Source organism: Vombatus ursinus, unplaced genomic scaffold, assembly GCF_900497805.2.
Source record: "Vombatus ursinus unplaced genomic scaffold, bare-nosed wombat genome assembly UNPS02014793.1, whole genome shotgun sequence".
NCBI lineage: Eukaryota > Metazoa > Chordata > Mammalia > Diprotodontia > Vombatidae > Vombatus > Vombatus ursinus.
In genome coordinates, this window is record NW_020954571.1 from 5,866,908 (window position 1) to 5,887,220 (window position 20,313).

The window sequence follows — 20,313 nt, forward strand, 5'->3', positions numbered from 1 at the left end:
AAAAATGTGTGATGCCTTACTGATTTGATCTTGATCCTGTATTTAAAGTTTTCTAACATTGCCTTATGCTGTGTTTCTCTTTTTCGGGGGGCAGTATATTAGTTGTTGCAATCCTGTATTTAAGAGTGTCCCTGTGTTTTCTATTGTAGTCTAAAGCTACAGAGGGATAGTTAGAACCTCTCTTGCAGTGCCTCCCCTATTCCTCAGATCCTTTCTGTGCAGCCAAATTGACGTTACTCTGGTAACAGTGGGCGAAGTGGCTTCTTTTTGATCTTGAGGGGATATTTAATACTGGAAATTTAGTTCCATTTGGGAGTTTCCAGGATCACAGCATCCTGAACTTTTTCAGATAGTAGTTCCTTTCCTACTGTAAGCCCTTCCCTGTAACGAAGGCGTGTAAGGCAGGGCCTGTCAACTGTCTTTGGGCCAAGAATCCCAAGTCTATACTTTATTTATGCTTGTCCCTTTTACTTATTAATGGGACTGTTTTAGACTCTTGGAAATTGCCAAGGATGAAGAATGGAAACCTTTTTCTAATTACTTGTACCTAAGGAGAAGGGGTGGAATTTCTGCTTGCTATTTCTCAAAGTATTATGTCAAGCTCTGTGACAGAGTTTTCCTTTCTACCCTCTCATTGCACACCGGACCCACGGTGCAGCTGGGAGGATTTTGTCCCTACCAAGCCAGCTAGCAAAACAGTGACCTCCTCCCTATTTCCTCAAGTATTTGTAAGATTAAGCTAAATAAGTTCAATATTCCCTTGATTAATTATCGAGATACTCATTTTAAGAAAGAGTGGTTTGTAAACAGTGTTTTAGCCAAAGAAAGGCAATTGTTTTGGTTCCACGTCCCATTTATTCCCTTCTCACTAATGCCATCTAGCACAGCAAGCCCATCAACTGCTACTCACAAGTTAAGATTTTTCCTTGTAAGCAACGTCTTTGCCAAGGCAGCCTGTTTTCTTTAGCCCCACTCTTCCACAGACTGGCTTTTTACTGTTGGAGAAGTGGGACTGACTCGAACACCTGAAACAGTGCTGCCTTCAGTGATCCTCCCCCACGATCGCAGCGCCCCTTCAGCTCTGCTGCTTCTCTTCTCCACTCTGTGATTTTAGTGGTCCAGAGCCTGGGGCAGGGACAGAAACTTGTATTTACCAACAATTGGCTTTGGCAAAAGTCTTCTGAATTTTTTTTTTTTTTGCTTCATGTGGGAAAGAATAGATATAAATCTCATTTTATGCTGTATTTTATATCTTAGTTGTATTTGAAAATGTTTTGATTTTGGAAACAAACATCAAAATAAAATAATGGCATTTGTTGTATCTAGTGTGACCACATAGTCAATGGAATGTCCAAAATGAGATTAGGAAATAAACGTGAGGCCAAAGAGGTAAAAGCTGTGATGATTACCACATGGGTTGCTTGAAGACATATCCTGTTGTAGTTAATCCTCACATAGACCGTACATCTGCATCTCAGCCTTAGCCACAAGGCATTATCACTTGTTTGGAGACAGAGGTGTAATACGATCGGTAGCCATGGGAGAACCCTAACAGGCGTTTACATAGCCACCGCTCTACAGGTAGCTCAGAATGGGCCATGCACCCCTCCCTTTTCCTTTGGCCTTCAAAGATACTACTACTTTCTTCATCAACTTTATTATTTCAATTACCAAAAACTTTATTTTGTTTCTGTTCCTCTTTTGAAGCGCTTAGGTTTTTGGTGGTGGTTCTTGAACTTCTTCATCGAAGCTGACTTCTATGATAGAAATGCAAATAATCAAAAATCAGTGTCAAATCTGAAAATTAGACTGGATTTTCTATTCTTGTGACATAAGGAAGATACTTGAATCTTGGGGCTAAACACAGCTTTTTGCCTTCTTTTCACCTAAAATAGCGCCAAGGAGTCATTCTAGAGATGAGAAACAAAGGAAAGCCCAGAAAGATTAATGCTACTCCCTACACACAGCCTTTCCTGATTCCTATGCTAGTTGCTAGTGTCTTACCCCCAAATTACCTTACATTTAGTTGATTATATAGATATATAAAATATATATACAGGTACATTTTCCCTGATAGAATTTAGGCTGCCTGATACATTGTTGATGTTGTTCAGCTGTTCACTCATGTCTGACTACATGTAACCCCACTGTGAAGTCCATAGGGTTTTCTTGGCAAGGATACTAGAGTGGTTTGCCATTTCCTTCTCCACTGTATTCCTATTTTACATATGAGGAACTGAGGCAAATATGGGTCAAGTGACTTGCCCAGGGTCACACCACCAGCAAATGTCCGAGGCTGAATTTGAACTCAGACCTTTCTGACTCCAGGTTCAGTGTTCTATCCACTACACCACCTAGCTGCCCCGATTAGGCCTGACACACAGGCCTAATATAATAATAAATAAATGATCATTGGTTGATTAGCTGCTCCATGACCTGCAAGTAGATAAAATAGCAGAGCTAGGATTTAAAATCAGGTTTTTACTCCCAATCTTATTACTTAACAGTGCCTGTTTGTGATTCCCTTCCAGCTCTTGGTTTAGATTTTAATCCTTGTAATGTTGTAAAAGGCAACATTTTAGTTACAAATAGCTTCTGCAAAAGTGATCCTATTCCATCCCATCTTCTTCAGCAGACTATCCTCTTTATCACCCTGACTGACTTTATCTTCACTCTCTCCCATTATCTATGGGGTGCTTTCCCACTGCTTACAAACACATCCACGTCTCCCCATCCTCAAAAACCCCCAAGTTGATCTATCCCATCTCCTTCCTCCCTTTTGTGGCTAACCTCCCTGACAAGGCAGTTTACAATAGATTTTATTTTCTCATTCTCTAAAGTTCGGCCTCATCATTCCACTGAAACTGCTCTCTCCAACGTTACCAAGGATATCTTTGTTGTTCAGTCATTTCAGTTGTATCTGACTCTTCGTGACCCATTTTGGAGTTTTCTTGGCAAAGATATTGTAGTGGTTTGCCATTTCTTTCTCCGGATCATTTTACATATAAGGAAACTGAGGCAACCAGGGTCATACTGCTAGCTTGTCTTTCTGACTGGCATTCTATCCACAGCCCCACCTAGCTGCCTGCAGGTATCTCTTAGAATTGCCAAATCTAATGCTCTTTTCTCAGTCCTCATCCTTGACCTCTGCAGCCTCTGTCTATTACCTTCTTCTTAATATTTTTTTTTTCTCTCTGGGTTTTTAGGATACTGCTCTCCTGGTTCTCCTAAATATCTGACCCATTCCTTCTCAGTCTCTTTTGCTGCATCTTCAGCCAGATTATGCCTGCTACTTAACCATGGGTGTCAAAAGTTTCATCCTGGTCCTCTTTGCTCTCTCTGTACTCTTATCACTTTGTGATCTCAACTCCCATGAAATCAATTAACCCATGATTCTCAAATCTCCTTATCCAGCCTTAACTTTCTGCTGACTTGTGGTCACACATCTCCCAATGCCTATTAGCCATCTTGAACTGGATATCTCCTAGACATCTTAAACTCAACATGCCCCAAACAACTTATCTTTCCTCCAAAACTCTTTCCTCCTTCCAAAATTCCCTATTACTTTCACTTACTAGTTACAAAATAGCACCAGTATCTTTCCAGGTACTTGCAAAAACCTGTCAATTTTACCTTCCTAACATCTCTAGAATACATTCCCTTCTCTCCTCTGATGTTGCTACTACCCAAGTGCAGGTCCTCATCTCTGACCACTACAACTGCTTTTTGGTTGGCTTCCCTTCATCAAGTTTCCCCACTTCAGTTCATCCTGTACTCTAAGAGATTTTCCTAAAGCACAGGTCTGATTATGTCCCCTCTCCCCAACAATCAATAAACTCTAATAGCTCCCTGTCATCTCCAGATCAAATGTAAAATCCCATTTGACCTTTAAAGCCCTTCACTACCTAACCTTTCCCATTCCTTTCCTGTCTTCTTACACCTCTGTCCTTACGTACCTTCTGTACACTGTGTCCCTCACCTCCCACACTCTTCCATCTAATGACACTGGTCTCCTTGCTCTTCTTTGAATAAGACATTCATTTCCTGACTGGAGACATTTTCACTGATTTGCCCACCATGTGTAGAATACTCTCCCTTCTGGCTTCCTTTAAGCCTCAATGAAGATTCCACCTTCTACAGAAAGTTTCTCCCAAACCCTCTTGATTCTAATGTTTTCCCTCTCTTATTTCCTATTTATCCTGTATATAGTTTTCTTGCCTGTTGTCTCCCTCATTATTAATCTGTAAACTTGAGAGAAACTGTCTTTTGCCTTTCTTTTTATCCTCAGTATTTAGCACATAGTAGGCGCTTAATAAATGCTCACTGACAAAAGTAGTACAGAGGAAACAGCATTGGACTTTGAGAACCTTGGTTTGATGCTTGACTTTGCCAATTACTGACTGTCTGAGTGACCTTGTGCAAGTCACTGAAGAGACTCTCTACACTTCAGTTTCTACAAATGTAAATTATGGGGGTTGGGCTGGCTGACCTGAGGTCGCTTCTACCTCTAAATCTGTGATTCTAAGATTTTTTTTCCACTCTGGTGAAGCCTGGTCCTGGCCAGTTAAGGGATTTCCACTACATCACAGAGCTCATCTGTGGCAAAGGCGAAACAGTAACTAATCACTCAATTCTAGGTACAGTGGTCTATACGCTGCCTTCCGTTAAGACTTAAACTGCTAATGTACTGATAGCTACTTGCTGTGACTGCTGCACTTTCACCTTTGTCCTTTTAGTGCATGTTGGCCAGTCCACATCCATCTTCTCTCCTCTACTCATGATGTCATTCTCCCTTGAAAGCTGTGTATTGCTGTCTTCAGTGTCTGTCAAGTAGTTCCTTGTGACATCTCCATTCTCACCTGGGTTCTTTTCAGTGAACAGCTCAGCTGTAACAAGAGGACTCCAATTACATCCCTGGTTAATAAAAGTATGTGCACCTTGGAGTGTGGTGTTAAGAGTTTCCCCGATGTGCTACCTGCAGGGTTTTGGCCCCCAAGTGTCATTGACAGCATCAGCCACACACTGTGGTGTGTATACATTAAGTACTGCATATAAGATTTTGTTGGGATCCAGGGGTGGAATATTGATTTTTTTACTTTGATACTGGCAAAAAAAAAAAATAAAAACAAAATTAAGTGAATTACTTCCAAACTGATTTATGATGCAGCAAAGAGTTGGGATAACCAGAAAAACATTTAAAAAGCCAACCCACAGAACGGACAGAAAAAGAATAATGGGCCTAGTTTAGACATGTTAAATGTTAGAAGTGAAAGAGGACTTTGTCCTGCTCACATGGGTATAAGTCACTCATGCTGTCATCACTCTGGTGGTCTTCATCACTGGATTCAGGCTTCCAGAAATCCTCCTTTTTTCGGGGCTGCTGGTCACCATCAATCAAGTCTTCCTGTCTCCTCCTCTTTTGCAGCAAGCAGGCAGGAACATACTCCACACCCTGCTTCTGACACTCCTCATCTGAGGAAAACAGGCCAGCTGAATGCCACAGCTCTCCCAACATACACTATAACTTAGTTTAACCAGCTAAGTCCCCCAGGGTCCAAGTGAGCCATGGAGTGTTGCCCTGGCCCCTAGGTTACTCAGAGAAAAAAATTCCATCCCACTGAACTAAACTAGGACCAGAAACAGGATCAGTAAAACCAATCTAGCTCTTATGGAGGGACAGTTTGCTGTCACTTTGGACCTTCACCTCTCCTACTGCTGAAAGTATGGTCATATGTGATGGCCAAGAAGTGGAAGCTGCAGGTGGAGAAGTAGCAAATAGTGGAGACATGCAAATGTGAGAAAATGCATGGACTGACACTGAGAAAATTCAGTTCTATTCCACAAATGTTAAGTGCCTACTACGTACAAGGAATTGAGAACACCTTCAATCTCAGCTACGTGGCACCTGGGTTGTTTATGTCAGAGGTGAGGAGGGAATCAGTCTGGTTCCTAGATTAGCTAGGATTGAGTGTGTTTCAATCCTGGCCTAGAAAGAAAGCGAGTAGAGGCTTATGACAGGGCTTCAAGGATGAGTGCCAATTGGCCCAATGCCTTCTCAAATCGAAGCCAGAACAGATAAAGACAGGTGACAAGCAGGAGCCACAAGGCATCTGGACTATGATACCCTACTAGGAAGAGCATCAAGGACTGTATTTTTTTCAAGGATTATAATAAATAATGAGTACACCTGCTCACATCAGAAGGGGCTAATACATAGTAGCAGAAGAAAAATGAGCCCTGGAGATGGAATCAAGAGATTGTCACTAACATTATGACTTTAGGCAAGTCATTTGTCAGTCTGTTTGAGGAAATGAGGGATTTGACGACATTTTCTCCCAGGTCTCTCCCAGCTATTAACATTCAATGTTCTAAGGTCTTGCCCCTCTGACAGAGGGTCCCTGCCCCAGGTAAATAGCTCTGGAAATGAGAGAGTCAAAAATCCATCCAGAGTTCAAAAAGTGGGGTGTCTAGGTACTTACATTTGTGCAGAGCCTTTTGGTAGCGATGGCCCTGAACGTGACGTAGGATGTGCTCTGGAAGCTTGTTGATATGCCGAAGGGTGAGTTTGCAGAACATTTGGTGCCTGAGGAGTAGAAGGATTAAATGTTGGGTTACACCTTAATTTTAAGATTATAGAATCAGAGATTGATTTAGAGCTGGATGTGACTTTACAGGTCATCTAGTCTAACCCCATCATGTTACTGATAAGACACAGAAGAAAGATAACTTGCTTAAAATGAGTAGTAAGTAGTAATGGAACCAGGATTTGAACCCAGGTCCTCTGACTTAAAATACCATCGTCTTTCCACTCTACTACACAATCAATTTGTGCCAACTAACGTGTTTCCTTGGCAAGGAAAAGGAAAAGAGCCTTCTTCCCCCCTTTCTGATTCCTTTGATTTTTCAGTTAAGGGAAAACTGGAGAACAACATGGCTATCCTAATATCCACAGGGTATGGCCAGAAAACATGTCTACCTGCTGACAGTTGAGCAGGTGCTTAGCGTGTGCCTTGGGAGTAGAATGAGCTTTCTTCACTCAAGTTCCAACGACCCTAGAAAACAGTTTCTCTTCTTCCACCACCTGGGAATCCCACTGTGCAGTCTGGGCTAATAAGGAGGGGCTCTATACAGGTATCCTAAACACTGAAGAGTCGTGGATCAGTATACTACTGCAGACTTGCCTGGTTATTTCCCAGTAGAAAGAACTGGGAGCCAAGTCATTATAGTGAGAGGAGAGAACACTAGATTTGGAATCAAGTAATGGAATTGGTTCTACCACAAAATCTGTATAACCTTGAGTAAGTCACTTAACTACTCAAGTCTCAGTTTCCTTAGTTGTTAAATAAGGGGGAGAGAATTGGGCTAAATGATCTCTAAGGTCCTTGGTTCCAGTTCTAAATCTTATCTCCTTTCTCTACTTTTGGCATTGCTGTAGCCACTTTTGGAGCCCGTCCATGAAAAGCAAGGCTCAGTCCACTATACCTGTTCAGGCTATTTTAACATCCATCATCAAAACATTCCCTTGCCCAAACCCAGCTATCCCCAGGAATTTTCTTCTGTGTTTGTTCTTATGACTCTCATGGCTGTCAGGGACCTCTCCATTGGGGACATACGGATTCTTGGTGCTGGGAACGATGTGTGGCTCAAAGTCTTCATAGTCAAAGGTCTCAGTGGTGCGCATCAGCCGCTGATACTTCTTACCGCTGGTATAGGCCTGGAGGTCTGAAAGTCGACTGGGCAATTCATGGCCTGTCAGTCTGCACCTTACCTGAAGGGTAGGGAAAGGAGGAAGAATGAGTGTGCACGTACTTGCCAATCTCAGAATCCTGTCCCTGTGTAAGGGTGGCTGGTCATAAGGGCCAATTTCCTTTCAGGACCTCATTCTGAAAGAAAAATACCTAAACAGAATACAGTTATCCCTTCCACATCGAAGGAGTTAGGAGCTTAGTGTCCCCAAAATCTGGAAAATCTGAATAAAAATTTTTGGCCTTCCCTTCATATCAGAGAAGAAATCTGAATTATTACGGTATTAAAAGATAAAATATGTTGATATTATACAATACTATGCATATATTTTATGCATTTCTAAATTTCTAAACTTTTTCTGTCATCTGTGGCTTCCACAAACTCCCCAAAAGTTTTCAATTTCTTATGCTGACCCATGATATATTGAAACTGATAGGGAAAGTTGTGACGTGGCAGAGATAACTGTAGCAACTCTTATTTCTATGGCATTTAGTTTTGCAAAACACTTCTTCACAACATGTCAGGTAGGCAGTACAAACACTGTTATCTCTATTTTGCTGGAGAGGAAGCTATGGCCCAAAGATGTAAAAGGATTACTTGGATTTAAATCCTACCCCTGATATATATATATATATATATATATATATATATATATATATACTATATCTGTGATGTGTGACTGTGGGCAAGTCACTTAACTTTTCTGGGCATCTCTTGTCAACTATAAAATGAAGGGGGTAGAGGAAATGACTTCATATCTCCCTTCCTGATGTAAATCTATAATCCCATGATTTATAGCTACAGAGTAAGTCAGTGGCAGAGGGAGGACCAGAAGAGAGATCTCCTGGCTCCCAGTCCAGGGTTCTTCCAAAGCTGGAACCTCAGTACCTGAAGGCCCTTCCAGAGAGGAAGACTGAAGATTTTGCCCTACGGCAGCTGTTTTTAATGATAAAGACCAAAAGATAAAAAGCTATGCACTATTTTGCCCAGCCCCTGTATCTTACAAAAGGGGAAACAAAAATCTAGAGAGGGAAAATGAACTTTGCTAAGGTTATGAGATAAATAGCAGAACCAAGATGGAAATCCAAGTTTCCTTTGACTCTAAATCCAAAGTCCTCTTTCTGGTAAACCACAATACTTCTAAAGGACAAAAAAAAGGGGAAGAGAGAGGAAAGAGCATTGAAAGGATTTAATAGAAAGACAAAGGTTGACACCTGAGTTTTGTTTGGAGTTCACTCACTGACTCACTGCACCACAGGGCAAGGCATTACTCTAAAGCCTCAATTTCCTTTTCTTTAAAACTAGAGGATCCCCAAGGAAGAGAGTGGGGGAAAATGAAAGAGAAAAAACATGATTTAGTGCAGGGGTTCTTAAACTTTCTTGTGTCACAGACTCCTTTGGCACTCAGGTGTAGCCTATGGGCTCCTACTCAGAATGCTTTTAAAGTCATAAAATGAACTACAAAGGATAACAAGGTAAGAAATGTCATACTGAAATACAGTTATCAAAATATTTTTTTTAAAAAAGTCCACGAACTCCAGTTAAGAACCTTTCATCTAGTGGATCAGGCCCTGCAAAGAGTGCTAACAACAATAGCTAGCATTTATACAGCGTTCTAAAAAGGTCTTTACAAATATTTACCAAATTTCACCCCCCACAACAATCCTGTGAGATAGGCCTAGGACTCCTGGCAATGTCATAGGGAATGTATTGCCTTGGGTAAGTGGCACTCCCTCTACCTAATTCAGGCAAGGAGCCATAAGGAAAGGTAGAGGTGGGTGAGGAGGTGGGGCTGAATTACGGATCACTTATCCACTTCGGAGAGACTAGTCATCTAGGCCAACCCCTTCATTTTACTAATGGGGAAACTAAGCCCCCGAGAGGTTCAGTGACTCAGCCAGGGTCACACAGGAGGAGGAGCTGGGATCCAAACTCGGGTCCCGTGACTCCGTTCTCTTTCAGAGAGCGTCACGCTGACTCCTGAGGAGGAAAGCTCCCCCGCCTCGGGAGAGAGGAGCCCCAGCTCTGCCTGGATGTGTCATTCACATTTCCCTCCCTGGGCCTCAGTTTCCCTCTCCGTAAACCCGGGGCCCAGCCCCTTCCCAGCTGACCTTGGCCCCGCCAGGGCACAACTGCAGCCCGGGGTGGCCCAGGAGGAACTCCTGCACATCAGGCGGCACCTGGCCGTCCGTGCTACCCATGGCTCCGGGGACGGGGAAGGGAGTCACGGCCCAGCCACCTCTAGGACACACCACGTGGAAACCCGGAAGAGGGCGGGGCCCGCGCCGGGCGGCGTCTTACGCCTATCGGAAGTGCGTCTCTTTCCCCCACCCCCGCGCTCAATGACCCCGGAAGTGGTCGGTGCAGCTGTCATGGCCGCCAGGCTGATGTTCGGTGGGGTGTTCTATCTGAAGAGGGTCCCGCAGCGGCGCGTGCCCCAGGCCGCGGTGAGGCGGGGCTGAGGCCGAGTTCGAGCTGGGGAAGACGAGGAGCAGAACCAAGGAGAAAGGGGAGAGGAGGAGGAGGAGCCCTGCGCGCTTTGGGACAGGGAGGGCTTGGACCGGGGCAGTGGCCGAGCGTCCCGAGGCCGGGGGCCGGATCTTTATGGGAAACGGTGAAAGACAGCCTCCCAACACGTGACCCCAGGCTGCCACTGTATGCCGCGTTCCGCGCCCGTAGTTCCCCCCAGGTCTCCCGGAAAGAGGGAGCTGCTTCCTCTGAGTTTCATTTCGATTCTTTTCTTTGACGTTGTTGGAGTCATGTATGTTGTTCCCCCGGATCTGCGGAAGGAGCTGATCTTTCTCTGCCTTCTTTGTGTCCCCTTTCCCCGCAGGATCTGATTAGCCCTTTCCGAAGTAGCTTCCTTGGTGCCTCTCCCCTGGGCCAGTGGCTCCCAGGTGAGGAGGGAGTTTGGTGCAAGGGAAGTTCTCTGTTGGTAGTTAGGAAAGCTGAATTAAACATCTGACTAGCCGTCACTAGCAGTGCCACCTTGGGGCTGCCCTTCTCTGAAATTCAGTTTGCACAGCTTTAAAATAAAAGGGTTGGACCATGGGAGAGAGCTAAAGTTCCCTCCTGCTTGCATCAAAATGTTTTGACTCTTGACTCGGCTTTGCGACTCTTTCTTCCTGTCAGTCGTTGTTTAATTTAGTTTCATGAAACTTATAAATTACTGGCCATGTGTAGGGCACTTGCTAGGAACTTGGGGAAGATAGATGGTTATATTAATGTAAGGAAATTATGAGTGTTACCATTAATCTAAAGGAATATTGGTGTTGCCATTAATTTTGGCCTTGAAACCAGGTTTGCGTTTAACTGTTAAAACAAGCATACTTTGAGTATGCTCTATTCCCTAAGAACTTAAAGGTACTTTCACATCCACTGTCAACAACAATAGTAGTAATTAGCACTATACTTTAAGAATATAAAACATTTATTCTCAGTAAGTCTCAGCTATGATACTGGCTGTGTGACCCTGGGCAAATCACCCAAGCCCAGTGGCCCAGGGCACTGGTGTAAAACTCAAATAGAAATGATCCCTGCAGGCTGCATAGTGACTTGGAAGACCATAAATTAACATTCTGTCTTGTATTGCTATTTTTTTTTTTTTTGCTAGATAGTTCCCAATTACACTTTAATTTGTTTTTGGCTGCATTGGGAGACCACATGCAAGAGTTTGACACCTCTGACCTAGGCAACTTTTTTTTTTCCTGTTTGGTGAGGCAGTTGGGGTTAAATGACTTGCCCAGAGTCACACAGCTAGTGAGTGTTGTGTCTCAGGCCTGATTTGAACTCAGGTTTTCCTGACTCCAGGGTCAGTGCTCTATGTACTGCACCACCTAGCTGCCTCCTCCTAGGCATCAACTCCTTTAAGATCATATACATTAAACAGAAAGTGCTGACCAATTCTAGTAGTGAGAATTTCCTCTTTGGGGAGCTTCCTGTATGAATGAAATCACAGGTTTAGCTTCTATCCATATACTTATCAAGGGAGAGAATAGGTATTATATCCTCACAGATGGAAGAAATGAGCCATGGAGAAGATTATATTATGTATCTAGTTTTAGTCAGTGACAGTCAAGATTAGACCTCAGGCTTCCGCCTAGTTCAGCTTTACTCCATTTTGCCCTTTCAGAGCAATTAGTAAGGTTATAGTTTGTTTCCTAAATATCACAGACCCCCAGATTGGGAAGAGGTTGAAGGTAGGAGTGGTGGAGATATTTATAGGTTACAGTCCAAGACCAGGAAAGATAACATGACAAATTTAATTTGCTATCATCTGTTGGCTTCTTCCAGAGGCTGTTTGGAATTCAAGCAGATGTAGCATCTCTACAGCAGCAGCTACTGCTAAGTCAGAGGAAGACTTGTTTTACAAGTGGTTCCTGTTGCTCATCCCTGTGACCACCTTTGGCCTGGGAACATGGCAGGTAATGACCAACATGTCTTTCTTTAAAGTACTGAAGCTCTTGGCTCCACTGCTTTTGGCTCATGTGGGTATACGTGGGTTGGTTACTCACATAGGTCCAGCGTCGGAAGTGGAAGCTGAAGCTAATTGAAGAGCTGGAATCCAGAGTTACAGCTGAGCCCATCCCTCTGCCTGCAGAGTGAGTTAGTCGCCCATCTCCTCTTGCTTCTGGGTCTTGATCAGCCCTGCCTGAGTAACTTATGTTCCATTACATGTTGAGACTGTGGCCTGTGCTAACCCATAGAGTTTCAGAGCAAGAAGGTTCATAGTTACCTAGTCCCACACCCCTGTTTTACAGATGGAAAAACTCAGCTCCAGAAGGATGAAGTAAAGACACACAGCCTTCCCAACTCCACTTTCAGTTAATCCTTCTGTTATACTGACTAATGGAAACCATTCACTGAGGTTATGGTTTAGATGGCTTAATGTTAACAAGTCACTTTTCTCTATGAGGAGTTTTATTTCATTCTTTCCTTACTTACTAGCTGTGTGATCCTGGGTAAGCCACTTAACCCCGATTGCCTCAAAAAAAAAAAAAATGAGGCTCAAGGATCTTCATGTAAAGGGGAATGATGTCCACACAATTCCTTGGAAGGCAGTTTTGCCTGAAGCCACCCCTTATAAGCATTTTATTGCCTTCCCTACAGTCTCATGGAGCTGAAGGACTTGGAGTATAGGCCTGTGAAAGTCAGAGGGCAATTTGACCACTCCAAGGAACTCTATATCTTGCCCCGAACCATGGTGGACCCCGCACGAGAGTCCTGGGATTCAGGCCGGATGTCCTCCACAGTGGAAAGTGGTGCTAATGTTGTCACTCCTTTCCACTGTACTGATTTGGGGTGAGTTGAACCAGTTGGGAACAGGCTGAAGTTATAGGTGCACTTGTAATTAACTTCCCCAGTCTTGTGATATTAACCTATGTGTGAGCCTCCCATTTTAGAATCCTATGATATATAACCAGAAAGTTTATACTCATTAACCTGGAAGCAGCACACTTCTACCCACAAGCACCATTGTTCTATTTGCTGTAGGCCTGATGGCAGTTTCTAAATGACCCTGACATATGAAGTCCACTAACTTGTAATTCCAGTCATCACTAACAAAGGGGAAACAGTTAAGAGAATAATCCAAAGATTGTTTTGATTTTTTTTTTGAGGCTGATTTGTCTCTAAACTGTACTGTATTGTAGATAGACTTTTGGCTCACTTTTTGTCACAACAAAAAACAATCAGAGCTGCAAAGGAATAGAGGTAATTTTATCCAAACCTGTTTGAGGTAGAAAATGAAGTGCCCATGTTAGAAACAGAACAAGGACTTTAACCTGGGTATTCCCCACTGCTCCCTTAGTCATGACTAGAACATCTGAGATAATGGAGAGCCAGCTTCCCAGTGCTTGGGAAAGTAGGTGGTAGATGGTATATGGGACACCTAAGTATAGCTAAAATTTATTCTAATATATGTTCTGGAAAAAGGAATGATCAGATAGGGAAGCATCTGGCCTTCTGGACTTCATCAGCGCCATAGTATAAAACAGGATCACTTAGAAGCAAAGATTTATCCTTTCACAGTACTTTTTTTTCCTTCTGTAAAACTCTAGGATCACAATTCTGGTGAATAGAGGATATGTTCCCAGGAAAAGAATAAATCCAGAGACTCGGCAGAAAGGCCAGGTAAGGAATATTAGTCTATCCTCACTGCACGAAGGAGAGAATTTATTTCAGAGCACGTTGCTCACCTGTATGTTTAAACGGGGGTTGAGAAAATCATCCTTAATTAAAGGATAGGCTTCTCTAGATGTGGAGGAATGTTTTAAAGCCTTAACTGAAAACTCATGTTTTCAATCCCTGTGCTTTCATTTTATCTATTTGAAGTTGTCCTTTGAGGGTCCTTGATAGTTAAAGAATTCTGAACAGGAAAAAAAAGATGTGAATGATAGAAATTTTTTTTTTAATAGATTGAGGATGAAATTGACCTCATTGGGATGGTGAGATTGACAGAAACTCGGAAGCCCTTTGTCCCTGAAAATAAGCCAGAGAAGAACCGCTGGCATTACCGTGACCTGGACGCCATGGCAAAGGTCACAGGCGCCGAGCCCATATTCATTGATGCCGACTTCAGTATGTTATGAATGGATCTGGGAACCAGGGGTGGGTGGTGACTTTTGTTCTTCATCCTGCAACCAAACTTTCACTTACTTAGATTTAACTCTCAGTGCCTTTCCATTGGCAGTTTGACTGTTACATTAAAATTCTGTTGGGAGGCAATATATAATTGGGGGTTAGATGCTTCACTTTTCCTAGTAATTGGCAGGGAGCCTAGGAGCAAAAATAGTCAGGCTGGCTAGTTGCTTTTAGTGGAGAAATAGAAATACTAGAATCATATCCTAGTGCTGGGGTGGGGAACTTGAGACCACATGTGGCCTTTTAACTGAATCCAAACTTCACAAAAATCCCCTTAATAAAAGGATTTGCTCTGTAAAATTTGGACTCAGTCAAAAGGTCACACCCAAGAACCTAGAAGGCATATGTGGCCTTGAGGCTTCAGGTTCCCCACCCCTAGTGCTAGTTATGGCTTGTCCTCAGACAACTCATTTTACCTGTATAAAGTAAGGGACTTAAGTTTAAATGAGGTCAAAGGTCCTTTTCCAATTCGCAGAATAAATCACCAGAGGTCATCAGATAACAATATAGCTTATAGCTTAGTATCTTAGTTTGTTTCACCAGTTGAGGTCCAATGTGCAGAAATACTTTATAAAATCACTATATTATGTATGTAGATTTTTTTTTTCTAGGCAGTGGAAAAAAATAGCCACAAAATATATCAACTGTCTTGATTATTCTTGTTTATAGAAAGCACAGTCCCAGGAGGGCCCATTGGTGGCCAAACAAGAGTAACCTTGAGGAATGAACATATGCAGTACGTCATTACTTGGTAAATTACCAGATCATACAGAGTTTAAACATAACTTGTGTTTTACCCTCCAATTTCCCAGGACTAATTTACTTTTCCCCTCAGGTATGGACTATCTGCAGCAACATCTTACATGTGGTTTAAGAAGTTTGTTCGACTACCCTAGGAGATAGCAATGAAGGGAGAGTGGGGGCAAGAAACTGGACAAACAGAATCAGTTTTTTTTTAAATAAAAAATAAAGGCTCCCACTTTGCCTAATTAAGTTCTACTCTATTTGATTCGTTAGTTGCCAAATTTTGTTTCTTTCTCTACATCTTTCCCAAGTATCCCCCTTTACTAACACAAATACCACCCCAGTGGACATGATCACTTCTCACATGGATTACTTCAAGATCTTACTTGGTTTTCCTGCCTTCTATTTTCCCCTCTCCCACCTATCACCCACATAGCACCAAAGTGATTTTTCTTTAGTCCAGGTCTGATGGCATCCCTTTCTCCCCACCTCCAGTGACTGACTACTGCTTCTAAGATCAAATAAACTTTAAAGTTCTTTACCACCTGACACTGCCTCCCCAGTTTTACATGTCAACACTTTCTCCTCAGAGTTCCAGCCTGTGGCCTACTCAGGTTTCCACATATGATATGCTCTATCTTGCAAACCTGTTTCACCTCTTGAAATTTGCTTTAGATTTGGTCAAGACCCATTTCATGCACCATCTTCTTCATGAACCTTTTCTCCATTAGACTGAGTTCAGAACAAGGAATTGGGGGTGGGATGGGGGTATATCCCTAGTGATTAGCAAGCACAGTGCCTAGCACACTAGAGCTTAATTAAAAAAAATTCTAGTTGACTTACTGGTTGGTTCCCCCATTTGCTAGGTAGGACCCTCCCCAAATTATTTTGTTTGTACGTGTTCATGCATGTGTACCTTGTGAGTATACAGTAGCTTCAATCCCAGAATATCCTATAACCACTCATACTTTGATTTTGTTTAAATCTTTATTTTTACATAGGGAAAAATCAAATATACACTTAACCCAATTTGGTTGCAAGTTCTTTAGCTTTTGCCTTTTCCAGCTTGGCAATACGAGCCACTGATTTTGGACCCAGAACATTGCCACCCCAGTGACGACGGATCTGAAAGGACAAGAAAAAAATGGGTTAACTTTTACCTATATTTAGGTAATATATTCCCCACCCATTTGAAAGAATGTCAGAGCCCATCAAAGTTTTCCTATTTATCATCAACGATGAGCAGTGTGTATGAATGAACATGGTAACCCATTTAAATTGAGTGAGTTTGGTGGTAGAAAACGGTTAGTGTATGCACTTGGTCTGTAACTGAATGAGTTCTTACCTCATCATATCTGTCGTTGTAATTGGTTTTGATGGCTTCTACTAGCTTAGCCAAGGCTCCCTTATCTTCACTGTTGAGAAAGATCAGAAAAGTTACCACCACAGAACCCCTTCACTTAACAGTTTTGTCTTATCTACCACTTTTAGACACACAACCTTTTGTCTCAGGGTCAATATTACTACACGGTCTTTTCAGGCGAAGAAATTCTGTGCATCATTGTCAAAAGGTTAAAAATAAGAGTTCATCTCCTGATTATATATTTTTTAACCCAGTTTGTCAGCCAATTCCCATAATTCTACAGGTTAGCAATTTTCCTTGCTAAGCTATAGTGTAATCAGACATGTAAAACATGTAACAACAAGCAGACAGCAAGTTACATCTCTTCTAGGATAGAACAAATTTAAGCTCTTCCCAGAGATCCTTTTGGATTCAAATAGTTAAGTGATTGAGTAACAAAATATACTTACGGGTTAACCTGTGTGAAGGCAATGCTTGTGCATGTCTTTCTGTGAACTAAGCGACCCAGCCTGGCTTTACCCTTGATAATACAGTAAGGAACCCCCATTTTTCGGCACAAGGCAGGTAGGAAGACCACTAGCTGGAAGATATACACATAGTTAAGTCTAGAGCACTTATCACACAAGAAATAAACTTGTCTTTGGCATTTGCTCAGGGTTAAAAAGCTCGTATATTTATTCTTCATGCTATTAATTCAGGTGAAGAAATTCAATACATCATTGCAAAAGCCAAAAGCTCATTTGCTACAGGAGATCAGTCCCTTAAAAACATTCCAGGGAACTAAACAACCTCTATTATATTCAATGTGATTGACCACAAATAAGAAGAAAAAAAAAAGCGTATTTTATTGCTATTCCTGACATGAGTACCACACCCTACCCCTTTACAAATTTCCCAAGTCGAGAATTTACCTCAATGGGGTCCACGTCATGTGCAATCACTACCAACTGTGCTTTCTTGTTTTCTACCAGGGTAGTAACAGTGTTAACACCTAAAAAACATAACCAGAGTTTATATGGGCTCTTCATTACTGCTTTGTTGCTTTCTAGCTTTTACCTACTTTGGTCAAAAATAACAATAAACCGTTTATCTTCAGCTATGGCTCAGGGTTAAAAAGCTCGTGTATTTGATCTACACAATTATTTCAGGTGAAGAAATTCATACATCATTGCAATAGCTTGCCCAATATTCACCTATCAATCAACCAATTTCAGACAAGAAACTAATTTACCTGCTCTGAGGACAGGTGGTCTCTTAGTGGGGACATCTCCTTTGCCAGAAGCTTTTTGTTCAGCCCGAGCTAACAGCCTTTGCTTCTTATCTTGCTTTGTCTCAGGTCTGTACTTGTGAGCCAGTTTAAGCAGTTGAGTAGCTGGAACACAAACAAGTTTGCTGGTTAAGGTTTTCACTTCAAAACCAATTATTTTTGTGTTCCTTACAATTTGTGCATCAGCGATCTTGGTGGTTAAGTATGTAATCACTGCTACTCAGATAGCAAATATGGTAATCATCATCTGCACACATTTCTCCAGTTATGCCAGAAATTAATGGCATTTAAAAGTCAATATAAAATAAACAGGTCTTAGAAACAATTAGGGTCATGTTAACCCTGAGACAAGAATATAACTTAGGTCTCAACTGTTTCTTCCCATGAATTAAACTAAGTTTTAGGCACACTAGTGTTAGAAATGCAGCCCTTCAAAATAGTGCCTTTTAAGAAAACAGAACAAATCAGGAGTTTCTCTTTACCTGTCTGACGATCCAAAGCCTGGGTGAACTGGTTAATTGCTGGTGGCACTTTCAAACGCTTATAAAGGATAGACCTTTGACGCTGCAGTCTGATGTACCGAGGCCATTTGACAAATCGAGTAAGGTCCCTTTTGGGCTGGATGTCCTGACCTAATGAGGAAAATGTTGTGAAGCTTGCAATTTTAACTCAGATTGTTTTAACTGATAAAAAGAGTGCATCAGTGATCTTGGTGGTTATGAAATGTCATCACCATCATTCAAGATAGCAAATATTCTTTTCCATCATTTGCACAACTGTTAATTCTTGGTGGAGTCTGTTCCCAGCACCCCCTCTGTCCTCTTTCTTCATAACAAAGCTAACTATCAGATTATTATTCTTCTCTCCAATTCCCAATAGTATTTGTGGGTCATTCAAATATTTGGTTAATAGTCCAATTAACACTATAGCACATTTTACATAAGATTAAAACTTTCTCAGTCCACCCACATACCCAACATACCACTATCACTTACCAATGCCAAAGTTCTTCGGCCGCTTCTCAAACAAAGGATTGACCACTTTCTTGGCCTCCTGTTTTTTTACTACAGCAGGGGCCGGAGCCACCTTCTTCCCCTTGGCCTTCTTCCCCTTTGGCTTTAAAAACAAGAAATCTGCTAGTAAGGGTCAGCACTCTTAAGGTACCCCTCTCCCACATATTCTTGATTCTGGGGTCAGAAAACATATGTTCAAATCTCACTAACATTCCAGGTGAAAAATCACAACCTCCTTAGGCCCTATTTTTGCATTTTTAAAACGAAGGAGTTGGAAGAGATGGCCTCTGAGATTTCTTCCCCCCAGTCTTAGATCTATGATGCTATTCTCACTTTTGGCCATTAAACTGCCCCTAACGTACCAGACTGGTGGATGGGTAAGGGATAAGATGCCAATCTGTAAGACATTTCATAATATCAAGGTTTTAACCTCTACTTGCAGTAAGGGCTTTTGCAAAGTTTCAAGAAATTTGCCTCCTTAATTTACCCAGGAAGCAGCTGACCCAAAGCGTCTAATACTGGGGCTCATTCGAGGCTTACCAATGCCTGCTGCTTAATAAAAACTCTGATTTGATTTGACAAGAAAATTGGCTAAACCACTTTAAAGAGGTGAATAAGCATTTACACAGCACACACTACATGCTAGGAACTGGCCTAAAAGCTTTATAAACATCTCATTTGATACTCAAAAACCCTGCGAGGTACGTGCTGTCATTATCCCCAATTTTTTTTTTTAGGATTTGAGAAGTGAGGCAAGCAGAGGTTAAATTAGTGACTTGCTCAGAGTCACACCATGTTTGAGGCCGAATTTTAAACTCGGGTCTTCCTGATCTGACTCCTGGCCCAGGACCACCTAGGTGTCTCTAGTTTGCCACTGGCAAACCACGAGACTTGAGCAATTCAGTTTATGCTTTCTACATCTTAGTTTCTCCCCCAGTAAAACATTAAACTAGATGATCTTCTACCTGATAGTCTACCTTCTTGAGTTCTTCCTAGTGCTAACGTGCAATGACTCAGGGCCAGTTCCCCGAATGCTCTGGGAGGCTGGAGCAATAAATCCAAACAACCCTGTCCCCCGGCGACTGAGCCCCGGATAAGAGCGTGTCGTGCAATCCCACTGGCCGCTGGACTCGAGGGCCGCCAAAGGACCTCAGTGTGCCGGCACCGAAACGGTTAACTCCCTTTGCCACGGGATCCCGGCTCAGGCCCCACGGCCTTCCCTCACCCCGCGAACCGCCCGCCGACCCTCCATCCCCACCACCGTCCCTTCCCTCATCCCGCAGCTCCAGGTCCTGCGAAGGAGCCCCATGAAGCCTCCTGAGGCAGAGGCTGCTCTGCTGGGACCCGAGAAGGGAGTCGATGGAGATGGATTGAAACAGACCCGAGATCCCGCGAAAAAGCAGAGTGCCTCACCATCTTTGCCGGCTGAACGAGAAAGGAAGAAAAGAGACTTGTGGGTAATATGTACTACGCCTCGGCTCTCGCGAGGGTTTGCGCATGCGCGGGATTTATGGTTTTAGGTTTGTGGGAAGGAGGTG

General features: G+C 42.6%; 3 protein-coding genes and 5 non-coding genes across 10 annotated transcripts; 1 reads left to right on the forward strand and 7 right to left on the reverse strand.

The window, feature by feature from the left end:
- Positions 1-1,036: 1,036 nt before the first annotated feature.
- On the reverse strand, positions 1,037-10,015 carry SURF2 (surfeit 2). Of its 2 annotated transcripts, XM_027869749.1 has the most exons (7): positions 9,858-10,015; positions 7,614-7,768; positions 6,480-6,583; positions 5,293-5,472; positions 4,723-4,886; positions 1,672-1,757; positions 1,037-1,125 (listed from the first exon to the last, which is right to left on the reverse strand). In XM_027869749.1, exons 1-6 carry the CDS (start codon positions 9,945-9,947, stop codon positions 1,680-1,682), a joined length of 771 nt encoding a protein of 256 aa, XP_027725550.1. In that variant the 5' UTR covers positions 9,948-10,015; the 3' UTR covers positions 1,037-1,125; positions 1,672-1,679. The 2 variants fall into 2 exon arrangements, with proteins under 2 accessions (XP_027725550.1, XP_027725549.1); XM_027869748.1 differs by lacking the exon at positions 1,037-1,125 and having other exon boundaries at positions 1,642-1,757.
- Positions 10,016-10,085: 70 nt separating this feature from the next.
- On the forward strand, positions 10,086-15,381 carry LOC114048672 (surfeit locus protein 1). Of its 2 annotated transcripts, none has more exons than XM_027869743.1 (9): positions 10,086-10,193; positions 10,580-10,643; positions 12,040-12,170; positions 12,265-12,347; positions 12,856-13,047; positions 13,806-13,878; positions 14,163-14,325; positions 15,058-15,139; positions 15,224-15,381. In XM_027869743.1, exons 1-9 carry the CDS (start codon positions 10,089-10,091, stop codon positions 15,282-15,284), a joined length of 954 nt encoding a protein of 317 aa, XP_027725544.1. In that variant the 5' UTR covers positions 10,086-10,088; the 3' UTR covers positions 15,285-15,381. The 2 variants fall into 2 exon arrangements, with proteins under 2 accessions (XP_027725544.1, XP_027725545.1); XM_027869744.1 differs by lacking the exon at positions 10,086-10,193 and adding an exon at positions 10,230-10,435.
- A 719-nt stretch (positions 15,382-16,100) lies between these two features.
- On the reverse strand, positions 16,101-20,277 carry RPL7A (ribosomal protein L7a). The gene is made up of 8 exons (XM_027869746.1): positions 20,189-20,277; positions 18,758-18,878; positions 18,245-18,394; positions 17,727-17,867; positions 17,407-17,486; positions 16,945-17,075; positions 16,478-16,547; positions 16,101-16,257 (listed from the first exon to the last, which is right to left on the reverse strand). The coding sequence occupies exons 1-8, from the start codon at positions 20,189-20,191 to the stop codon at positions 16,153-16,155; spliced, it is 801 nt and encodes a 266-aa protein (XP_027725547.1). The 5' UTR covers positions 20,192-20,277; the 3' UTR covers positions 16,101-16,152.
- Positions 16,636-16,699, reverse strand: LOC114048721. The gene has a single exon (XR_003569787.1). It is a non-coding gene; the product is annotated as a small nucleolar RNA SNORD36 (small nucleolar RNA).
- Positions 17,142-17,220, reverse strand: LOC114048734. The gene has a single exon (XR_003569798.1). It is a non-coding gene; the product is annotated as a small nucleolar RNA SNORD36 (small nucleolar RNA).
- Positions 17,594-17,669, reverse strand: LOC114048720. The gene has a single exon (XR_003569786.1). It is a non-coding gene; the product is annotated as a small nucleolar RNA SNORD36 (small nucleolar RNA).
- Positions 17,941-18,014, reverse strand: LOC114048723. Its single transcript, XR_003569789.1, has one exon. It is a non-coding gene; the product is annotated as a small nucleolar RNA SNORD24 (small nucleolar RNA).
- On the reverse strand, positions 18,459-18,535 carry LOC114048722. The gene has a single exon (XR_003569788.1). It is a non-coding gene; the product is annotated as a small nucleolar RNA SNORD24 (small nucleolar RNA).
- Positions 20,278-20,313: the final 36 nt, after the last annotated feature.